Source organism: Papaver somniferum, chromosome 1, assembly GCF_003573695.1.
Source record: "Papaver somniferum cultivar HN1 chromosome 1, ASM357369v1, whole genome shotgun sequence".
Lineage (NCBI taxonomy): Eukaryota > Viridiplantae > Streptophyta > Magnoliopsida > Ranunculales > Papaveraceae > Papaver > Papaver somniferum.
The window spans coordinates 159,033,958-159,044,407 of NC_039358.1; the positions used below are offsets into that span (position 1 = coordinate 159,033,958).

General features: G+C 38.1%; 3 protein-coding genes across 3 annotated transcripts; 2 read left to right on the top strand and 1 right to left on the bottom strand.

The window, feature by feature from the left end:
- The first annotated feature begins 1,597 nt into the window (after positions 1–1,597).
- Positions 1,598–3,001, top strand: LOC113352875. Its single transcript, XM_026596634.1, has one exon. It carries the CDS (start codon positions 1,598–1,600, stop codon positions 2,999–3,001), a length of 1,404 nt encoding a protein of 467 aa, XP_026452419.1.
- Positions 3,002–3,638: 637 nt separating this feature from the next.
- Positions 3,639–8,757, bottom strand: LOC113305598 (protein TRANSPORT INHIBITOR RESPONSE 1-like). Its single transcript, XM_026554618.1, has 4 exons — positions 7,812–8,757; positions 6,041–6,533; positions 5,078–5,853; positions 3,639–4,886 (listed from the first exon to the last, which is right to left on the bottom strand). Exons 1-3 carry the CDS (start codon positions 8,321–8,323, stop codon positions 5,095–5,097), a joined length of 1,764 nt encoding a protein of 587 aa, XP_026410403.1. The 5' UTR covers positions 8,324–8,757; the 3' UTR covers positions 3,639–4,886; positions 5,078–5,094.
- On the top strand, positions 4,187–4,793 carry LOC113305607 (dynein light chain 2, cytoplasmic-like). Its single transcript, XM_026554627.1, has 2 exons — positions 4,187–4,403; positions 4,498–4,793. The coding sequence occupies exons 1-2, from the start codon at positions 4,266–4,268 to the stop codon at positions 4,687–4,689; spliced, it is 330 nt and encodes a 109-aa protein (XP_026410412.1). The 5' UTR covers positions 4,187–4,265; the 3' UTR covers positions 4,690–4,793.
- Positions 8,758–10,450: the final 1,693 nt, after the last annotated feature.

The following is a 10,450-nucleotide window of genomic DNA, read 5'->3' on the forward strand; positions in this document are numbered from 1 at the left end:
GAAACACTTGTGAGTTCGACCGAGCAATGCTCTAACAGATACGTTGCAGACACGGATAAGTCATCGAAGTATCTGTGCTTGATTATTAAATCTCGTGACACCATCCTATAACGTTTTTTCTAGAATCAAATGTCTACACACAATAAGCAAATCATTTATCAACATCATCATTACAAAACGATAAAATAATTACCTTATATGTTAAAAAATTCAATGCAATTGAATACAACAACATCGATAGATTCTAGTTCCTCCACATTATATTGGTATGAGATATTTAAAACGACCTCATCCGCTTTTCCTCATCATAAATAACTCCTCCAGCTAATCCAAGTTTTGAACAGTCGATTTATTGGTTGTGAAATATCCGCAATAGATTTTTTATTATCAATCAGCTCAGGTCGTTCTTTTCAGCCTGACCACAAAACACTATAGTCGTCTAGAACGATCGTCTGTACAAGCTCATGGCCATCCAGTTGCAACCTACTTTACTTCAACATGGTTGGTTGAGACTGAAGTACTAGGACACTACCTAGTTGTCCAGAAATAATGATCAGTATATCAGAATTCAAGAAAAATTAAAATACTAATTAAACATTTAATGTTGATCAGTAACCTAAAAACCTTGTTTACTAAGCATGTTTTTATTAGAATTAACATAATCTTGTTGTATCTTCAACTCATCTAACGTTCGAGTATTTTTTTCCAAGATTTTCATTATTGGAATCTTCTAAAGTAGTATGAATTATTTTCCCGGTTAATTCGTCTATGTCTCGACGAATTAAATAATAAAAGATAAAGGAATATTACACTTAGTTTTACTATATTTAAACATAAACCTAACCTAGATTTCGAACTTCAGGGGGTTTTAATGATAATAAGAAATGAACAAAGAATGAGATGAACAAAAGTAGTAATAGTCATGGTCAAATTGAACTTGAATTTTGGAGGTGGGGAATAAGAGTAAGTAGATTTGAAACATCAAGCTGATTTATTGTAAAAAAATTATAAAGAAGAGTGAAATAGAAAAAATGTAGATAGCAAATAGAGAAAACCTCGTCGGTGAAAAAATATCAAGTCTGAAAACATTTTGAAAGATAAGAGGGAAAATAATTAAGCAAGAGAATTCTCCCATTGTTGTTGTTGGTTGGTTCCTTTGAATTTACACGAAGTTGAAAGGCCAGATCAAGGAGATCCCAGTTAATGACACTAGAGCAAGACCAACCATGGTCCAATGCCATTAGGTGACCTGAGCATCCATATATATTTGAATATTGGAAAAAATAGTGATTTTATTTGGAAAATTAGGAACCTGGTGGGCTCCCTCAAACAAAATCTGATCTAGTTAAGCTACGTGGATTACTGACTAATCGGAGCGTCTAAAATAGCTGTTTCCACCATCTTAACAAAAAATTGAAACAATTAAACTTGTAACGTCTATATTTTCCTCCCAACGGTCGAAAAAATTAAAAATACTCAAAACCGTAGAAACCCTGGATTTAGCATCATCTTCTTCAAGAAATCCTCACAGACAATACAAAAAAGCTTCAAATTTACAGATTTCCCTTCGAAGGTTTCTTCAACACAACACTAAAAAATGAGTATTCTTCAATACCCAGAATCAATTAACACTTCAGATCTTCAGATATGGAACAATGTTGCCTTTGATGATGATGCAGAAACAGATGAATCAATCGCCATTAAAGATTCTTCTTCCTGGTATCCTCTTCAACCTATACTCATGAATCAATCTAAAACCCTAGAAGATTTTGATTCTTTAAAAGAAAACAGATCTCCTGTTTCTTTGATTTCTCCATCAGCTAAGGCAGTAGAGTCTAAAGGGAAACCATTAAAAGTTCTGTTTAAACAAGGTCTTCTTTCTCCTTCACTATTTGTTTCTACGGATGATAAAAATCAAGGTAATCTTGATGGTGATAATGTTGATACAGAGATTGAAGAGATTGAATTGGAAATTAATCGATTGTCATCTAAATTAGAAGCACTTCGACTTGAGAAATCAGAGCAAAATTTGAAATTAATTGAGAAACCAGAAAATTTTCAGAAAAAGATTGGAAAGAATTTGATACTAGCAAATCCTAATTCGACGATCCTGCGCAGGGGTGTTAGTTTAGGGCCGATAGAAATCATAGCTAATGAGAAATCAAAGCGAAGACAGAAGACCATTGAGAATCCAGAGAATTTTCAGAAAAAAAATGGGGGAAATTTGATAGCAGCAAACCCTAACTCGAGGATTCAACAGCGTAGGGGTGTGAGTTTAGGGCCAACAGAAATCATGGCGAGCGTCAAATCTCGACCACCAATCAAGCCAGAAATAACCCCACAACAATCTCGCAGGAAATCTAGTGTCTTTAAGCTTCAAGAGATTAATGAAGAGAAGGTTACAACAGAAAGAGGAGGAAGAAGTTTAAGTCCGGTGTCCCGCCGTTCTGTTTTGAAACCTCGGCATCTGAAACAAGGGTTTGCTACTACTGGTGGATCAAAGAAACCAGTAAAGAAGGATGAGATGTTTATCTCAAGTATACAGCCAAAGAAGTTGTTCAAAGAAGGTGAAAAATTTGTTAGTCCTAAGAAAAATGGAAGAGTTGTTGCGAGTCGGTATACTCAAATTCCTGGAACACGGTATATTGTAACTCAGAAACAGATTGAACAATGGAAGAAATTGTGGCCTGAAAGTGATAAGAAATGTGCTTCTTCTGTTGGGAAATCGCCAAAAGTTGTTGTGCCTGCTACAAATGAAGGGCGAGTTAAAAAACGATGGGAAATTCCAAGTGTGGTTAGTCCTACCTTTTCAATTTTGAAAAGGGCAGAATTACTTCCAAGGATTAACACGATTCGATGCAATGGTGTACTTAGTCCACGGGATTCAGGAGCTGCAAAGAAAGTTGCAGATTTAGAAGGAAAGAAAACATTTTTTAGCGCAGAGTCAGTTGAGTTGGATAATTCAGTTTGTCAAGCTTTGGAGTTTGATGAAGTCTTATAGAGCATTAGCGTAAAAGACGTCGCATTGGTGTGAAATACAGATTGGAAGTGAGCAGCAGATGTTACTTTGTTATGTTGTTCTTTTCACTTTTCTTTGTTTTTAGGTTGGTTATCATATCCGCTGTTAATAAACTGGGAAAGCTTTCTCCTGCTTCCATACTGTAATTTGTTGATTTTATTTTTCAGTGGAAGTATATTACAATTCAAACTTTTGCATCATAACTTTCTACTAGTGTTTTCCTTGTTGGATCATAATACCATCTGTGGTTTAAAAATGTCATTTGCACCTAATGTCATGATTAGATTGACCTAAAACTTGGTTATAAAGTTGTAGACGTTTCGGGCTATACTGTTGAATCATTATCATGAATCATGATTCACGTATCTTTCAGGAAATCCAACTTTTGAACATTTTTACAAGGTTTTGCCACCACTTTCTAGAGGAGTTGATAGTGAGAGGAGCCAAAGTATATGTGCAAAAGAAGCCACCTCCACCGTCTCAAAAGAAAAGAAAAGTTCAAAGTGTGCAGGAGCAAGAAAAAAGGAGAGTTTTATCCATCATTAGAGAAATATCAGACTTTTTTTTTAATTAGAAATAAAACCAAGACCAAGTAAGTTCCTTTGTGCCGACCCCAGAGAAAGTTTAACTACATGATAAATAAAACCAAGCAGAAATAGGTGTACAGTAATGAACGTTTACGTAATCCCCCTCATAATACACGTTTAACTTAAATCAATTAAGCTTAATCGACAATGAAAGCTCAGTTTACCAACAAAGACAAGATTCAGGACATTTCTCCATCCACCTTAGAACGATATGTGGCAAGGTTACATCCAGAATAGAACCACAAGATAACATGTGCCCAGGATAAATCCAGGTCCCTTATTTTTGTCTTTTGTGCCGCCCTGTCTAATACTTTCAAAAGAGAAAATGTCAAGCTGTGCTGTTCCCATGGTATAGGTATTCGCCACAGTAGAGTTTACAGGTCCCCTCCAGAAGGATGGGATTGCTACCTAAGACTTGTAGGCATCCGGTGCAAATTTCAGACCATGAGTTAAAGATGACCACAATGTATGGACCACGACCACCTACACTTACGTGGGTGACCTGAACCCTTTCTTTCCAATTCAACCTCAATATAATCCTTACCAGCAGCCACCACTACAGACTCATCTCAACCAGCATCTGTTGGCTTCATCCTTTCTTCACCACTACAACAACCAGTTAACTCAGCAGTCTAAAAGTCCATCCTCAAGTTCTCACCATGTTAGAAGGCAAGGCAGTCATCGGTGAGACAGACATGCTTCAAACCATGCAGCAGAACGCACTTAGCCTTGCTGGTAAGGCACTTGACACCTTTGATGTCACTGACTCCACTGAAATTGCTCGCTTTATCAAAAAGGTAATGCTCGATCCAGTCTTGCCTATACAGAGTTCTCAATCCATCTGCTTCATGCAAAGCTTATATTGTTTCTAATTCCATGGCATCCTTGCAGGAATTTGATGAGTCGTATGGACCAGGGTGGCAATGCATCGTGGGGAGGGATTTTGGTTCCTTTGTAACCCATTGTCATGGTTGTTTCATCCACTTCTGTATAGGCAGCCTCGCTATCTTACTCTTCAGGGGAACAGCAGATCGTGAAATGGAAGTTAACCAGTTTGTCCCATTGGAGCCACTGAAGGCCTGAACATTTTTTCCTGTCTCTACTCGATTTACTTTCGGTAATATGCTTGTAAAAAGAGAAACAGCAATGCAAAGTCATTTCACGAGTTATAGTATCTCATTGCTCCGTCTTCCTGTTTTTTTCATACTCCCTTGCAAGGGGAAGAATCTTTACTCCCGTTCAGATGTTAAAATTCATCTCATCGAGAGAACCTTTTCAGCCTGAAGACATAAATGAAAAGTGAATAAACTAGTTAGTAACTGAGGAGACATGTGCTGCTACATGTGTTTGCACTATTATGGCACATGCTTATGTATAAGGCCACTGTAAGCAACACTATCTTCATTATGCATGTCCCAATAAAGGGAGAGACAAGAGAGATGGGGATAGGGACGAATAGAAAGAGAAATACCTAGAGTAAGTTCATTTTCAAAGGGTGAGAACGAAAGATGGGGCATCTGTTCTTGGCCCAGCAACAGAACGGTAAACATAAACTTTCTCTGCTTGAAGTTCATCGCTCTCATCATGCTTAATCACCTCTACATTCAGCCTTGGCATCTTCCCGGCAAGAAGCCTACAACCATTCATTGTGACTTTGCAGGCTGACATCCAAAGGGACCTCATGGACTCATATTTCTCAAACCCTGACAGTAGTGCTTCATTCCCAAATGGACAATCTCGTATCTCTAACTTGCGCAGCTTAGGGCATCCTTCCAGAACACACTTCATACCCAAGTCACTGCTGCCTGCAAATGCAACAGAGAGAGTCTCCAAGTTCTTGGCATACTTTCCAATGTACTCGAATGTAAGATCTGTCAATAGGCCGGATATTGAAAGCCTCTGTAGCTTGGTGCAGGTCTTGACCACTGAACCAAAAGCCTCATCCATAGGTTCCCCAGTCAGGTACTCAGGCTCATGTGGAGTCATAATGCATAGGCGGAAGTGGGTGAAGCCTGGGCAATTTTGTACCACAGTAGCGACAGCAGCATTTGTCATCTGCCGGCAGAAGAAAAGGACGTAGTGGAGATTAGAGCAGCCACAGGAAACAGCAATTAAGCCCTTCTCTGTAACCCCAACGTGTTCCATATCGAAGGGATCAAGCTCAACTGGGAAGACACGGAGCTCCTCAAGTAACGGACAACTTGAACCTACAACCTCCAGACCTTTGTCTTCAATTGAGTCTAAAACCTGTACCAATATCGGATAGAGTTAAAAGGTGCTTTCTGCTATTACATGAGTACCCAAACATAGCTTCTCTACTTTTTCTTTTTTTCGTGATATCACAGCCTATCTGGATGACTCCACTAGCGTAAATTTAAAAGCAGTTAATTCATATAGAAAAATAGAAAATATGACTCGAGAATAAGCTCCTTACCCAGAGTCGTCGAAGATTAGGGCAATTTGGGAGCAGCTTAGAGAGTTCTGTACTTTGCACACATGCCTCACTCAAATTCAAGTAAGTTAGAGTGGTACAGGCAGGATACAGTGCTGGGAGGTGTAGAGAACTAACATCCCACAGACCAGAGAGCGTGTATAGTTTCTTGCAGTTGCTGAATGCAATTGCAAGTTCCTCATACCGCTGAGGAGCGAGCTCTTGCGAAAACGATCCAGTCCCAAGCTCAGTAAGTCTAGAAGCTCGCGCAAGCAGCCTCTGTAGCTGTTCCAAGGTTACACCTCTATTAACCTTTAAGACCCTCAGTGCTTTGCACCTGGCCACTAGCGCCTCCAGAGCATCAAAGTTAACTTCACTTTGGAGACTTGCAAAATTGAGTACTTCTAGAGATGTGAAGCTTTCGGGAAAGCAGCTTAGCCACCTGCCTTCAGCATCATCAATGGCATTCTCTTGAATATCAAGCTCAGTCAAGTTTCTGAAAGTCAGAGAAATGAAATAGATGATAAATTATTCAACCAAATCTATATGTGAGACTAAATTATTTTCATGCATAAGCTGAACCGAAACTAGAAATTGAGGACTCAACTTCGCAAAAGATTAAAGCAAAAAGATAAGAGATTATCCCAGATAAATCATTAAGATTAGTTCTTTAGAAGAAATGAATCTTCTAGAAGTACAGAGAAACATAGAGCATCTAATTGGCTATAAAGCATCTATGTTTGTGCAAGAAGAACTGCGGCGTACCATAATTGCAAAAGGCAGATGGTTGAAAGCATAAATCATACTGCTAAATCCAATATAAAACGATTATGCTTGATTCCTTGTTATAGATGGTAGCTACATTTTTTTAAACGGGATGCACCTAAAAGGCTCCAATAGCTTCCACTCGCTAGATTCTCAGGCTGTAAAGGTTTTCAAAATTAAAAATAGTTCAAAAACAAAGTATACAATAACGAGATAGAAAGCAATTCTGATAGGTTATCCTTAAACATTTTAGAATCAACCAAAAGATGATATTTATGCCGGTGTGGGCAATAACTTTCAGCTGTACTGTGAGGTGATAAAGTTGTGCAGAATAAGTCCACCATTCCCTAATGATTGTCAGTAACTGGATCAAATGCGAAGGGGATATGCGTATTTGAATAAATATCCTAACCAATCAACACATCAGTTTAAGTAATAAATGGTCTCAACTCTCAACTAGTCCTAACTTTTCACAAGAGGCCCTGAGATAAGGTATTTAGAATCCCTTGACTCTTAAGGATAAGACAGAAAGATGGAACCAATGGCACCATCAAACTTTTAACAATCCAAAGATCATTCCACCATGGTTGCTCCTTTATAATGACTCTTTACAAGTTACCAGCATCATTCCCAATACAAAAATTGGCATCTACTCTGCATAAATCGTCACCATTACTACAACTATGTTGGGATGTAAGAATCGCCAACCATTCTGGCTATTAACAGCTATGAAACAAGGAGTATTTTGTCATCATTTCACAAACTTCAGACTACATTGAAATGAAAAAGCAGTAAGTTACCATACCACAAGGACATGGGATCATTTGTGATGAGACATTATCAAGCAACACAAGTCATATAATAGTTCAAACCTCACCTCCAGTGAGGACACTGAGAAGTGGACTGGACAATAAGAATTTTCATATCAAAGTAATGAACCTGATCCCACATTAGAGATGCTCACAAGATGAAAGTGATCGGTATAAACAAGAAAAATAAAGGAGCTTACTTGCAATGAGTAGCAATGGCAGCTAACCCATGAGTACTGAATCCATCACAGACTTGTAAAGAGAGGGCTTTAAAATGTGGAAATGATTGACCTAAAAACTCCAAACTTTCATCACTTACTGTCATTCTCTTCAACTTAAGCTCTTCAAGCGAAGGATAAGCTGATGCAAAAACAAGTAACCATGAATGAATATTAGCACCCCAATCAAGTGGAACAAGACTGAAATCTGAGAATCTTGGCTTTCCTTTAATAGTCACACTTTTAATGTTGGGAAATCTTCTAATCAGTATTTCAGGTGAAACAGAATAACAATTTCCAATGAATACATGTGTTCTACTCCATCTTTCTGCACTATACCAATCTTTACAAACCAAAGAAACAGAACTTCTATCTTTGTGTGATTTCACAAATACCAGAACACGCTCTAAAACCTCATCAGGAAACGATGATACCACCCTATTATCCTCATCTTCTTCCTCTGGAGGATAAGCCTTTTTTCTCTTTGAATCCATTACAAAAGCACTCAAAATCTATCCCTGGGATTTCATTTTATTATGAAATGAAGTAAAATAAAAACTGTATCTAAAAGATATTGTTTATCAAGTTAGAAAAACACATACTTGACTAAATACATCAAGAAAAGAAAAGAATCTCAAAACCCCACACAGTAGAAACAAAGATCTCTCCTTCCATGGAAGTCACTCTCAAGGATTTTCTCTCTCTCCCTCTCAACAATAGAGACCCCTCAGAGATTTCAAAAAAGAAAAAGAAGTAGAAAAAAAGAAATTCAGAGAGATCAGAGAAAGGAGTCCCTTTTCTCTGATTTTTTTTCAATGAATGGAAATGAAGAATCTCTATTTAATTAACTCTTAATAATAATAATAATAATAAAGTAGAAGGAAACATTAAATAAACCTATTTCCTTTTCTTCTTCTAACATAATTCACCTAAAACACTCAATCAGATAAAATCACCACAAATAAAAACAAACCCATTTTTGGAAGATTCAATCGAACAAGCAACTAGAAAAGTAAATTACAATAAACAATCGGACAGAGCAAAAATGTAGTAAAAATTAAGATTTTTCACCCTCTTCTGTGTTTTCTCCAGTGGTCTTTATGACGGGCTAGAAATTTAAGCCCAATACCAAAAGAATGGTTTATTGTTGTTAGCTGTGCGTAGTGCGCACCGTGTTTAATCGACTGACACGTAATGCTTATGTGCTATATTAAATGGTCTTGAGATTTACGAGGAGGGTATGCGTACAGCAGAACAGGCGTAAAGTAAAAAGAAAGAATCTTTTCTTATTGCCAGATCATTGACGTAAATTTTTTGTTAATAGCAGTACGATATATACCCGAGGGGATTGATTTTTTTAAGACTACTTTTACTGATGTTGACACGATAGGTCTAAGGATGAAAACTGTACGATTTACAGTTTTTCACTCGTGATTATAAAAGGTTGTTACCCATTAAGTCATCTGTAAAGATGTGGATTAAAAACAAAAAACTAATAACGTTGCGGGGAAAGATCCAGTTTTGACTCAAGTGGATGGTTGGCCAATCCAGCGGCCGCTTGGTTGCATTCTTTGTATTTAAAATGTGTGGAGAAGAGTCGGTCGCATTAGCTGGTTAATTTTGTTGATCATGTAGCAGATCTGACGGTCAGGAACAGAGGATCACAGATATATGATGGCTCAGAGGAGCACCAGATAATACCCCTTGGGTGTTAATACACTCAATCCCGAGGAAGATCCCAGATTAACGGCCGAGAGGAAGTTTGGCTGACACAGATGTGACCAGACAAAGAGACACTTGTCTGACACGAGCAGACATCCATCTACCCGCATTAAATACTAAAGAGATATACACGTGTCAATCAGCTCGTGGAAGAGGCGAGGATAATCCTTCGTATTCAAGCTCAGGCCGCAGCATATGCCGAAGACCTTTGCGTAATGGGCACAAAGCACAAGAAGATAAGATTACAACGGCGCCTCAGAAGTGGGACCCACGTTCCAACCCTATAAATACCCCTCTCCACTAAGAGAGAGGAGGTCGACCAATCCAGAGCAATTATAGGAGAATATAGGAGAGAGAAATAGGAAGAGTAAGTAATCCCCCTACTTCCGCAGACCTATGTATACTCTAAAGTCATTCGACTATCTTTGTAATCATTCAATACATAGTGAAACACCAGCCCCGTGGATGTAGGTCTTAGTGCCGAACCACGTAAATCTGTCTTATTTACATTTTAGCACCTTACATTCAGCGTTGAACTTCATGTGCTTTACATTTATACTTGATTCTCGGTTTATTCCTTTATACGAACACTATTTATGATAATATTCTACTAGACAATGACAAGCTCGAAGGCTTCGAGTCGATGAATCGATATAATCATCCCTTTTACGCATACGACGTACAATTTTAGAATTAGAATGTATGTGAATATTGTTTGTGAACACGTGGATGGCTTCGTGATTTATGTGTTCACAATCTGGCGCTAGAAACAGGGACTTTGTCCCGGTAAATTTTTTATCTTATCCTGTGATTTCACCTTAAAAGCGCATTATGGTTGTGCGCTAGACTGGTGGAGTCTTTACGTTTCTCTTTTATTAAGGCCCTTGGGCAGCTCATTT

What these genes read in the sequence shown, in the direction of transcription:
- LOC113305607 (XM_026554627.1), top strand. Translation starts at nt 4,266, where the DNA reads ATGTTAGAAGGCAAGGCAGTCATCGGTGAGACAGACATGCTTCAAACC. An exon ending in TTGCTCGCTTTATCAAAAAG is followed by an intron (nt 4,404 to 4,497) that starts GTAATGCTCGAT and finishes GCATCCTTGCAG; the next exon opens with GAATTTGATGAGTCGTATGG.
- LOC113305598 (XM_026554618.1), bottom strand. Translation starts at nt 8,323, where the DNA reads ATGGATTCAAAGAGAAAAAAGGCTTATCCTCCAGAGGAAGAAGATGAG. An exon ending in GCCATTGCTACTCATTGCAA is followed by an intron (nt 6,534 to 7,811) that starts GTAAGCTCCTTT and finishes TCTGACTTTCAG; the next exon opens with AAACTTGACTGAGCTTGATA. An exon ending in CTAATCTTCGACGACTCTGG is followed by an intron (nt 5,854 to 6,040) that starts GTAAGGAGCTTA and finishes ATATTGGTACAG; the next exon opens with GTTTTAGACTCAATTGAAGA.
- LOC113352875 (XM_026596634.1), top strand. Translation starts at nt 1,598, where the DNA reads ATGAGTATTCTTCAATACCCAGAATCAATTAACACTTCAGATCTTCAG.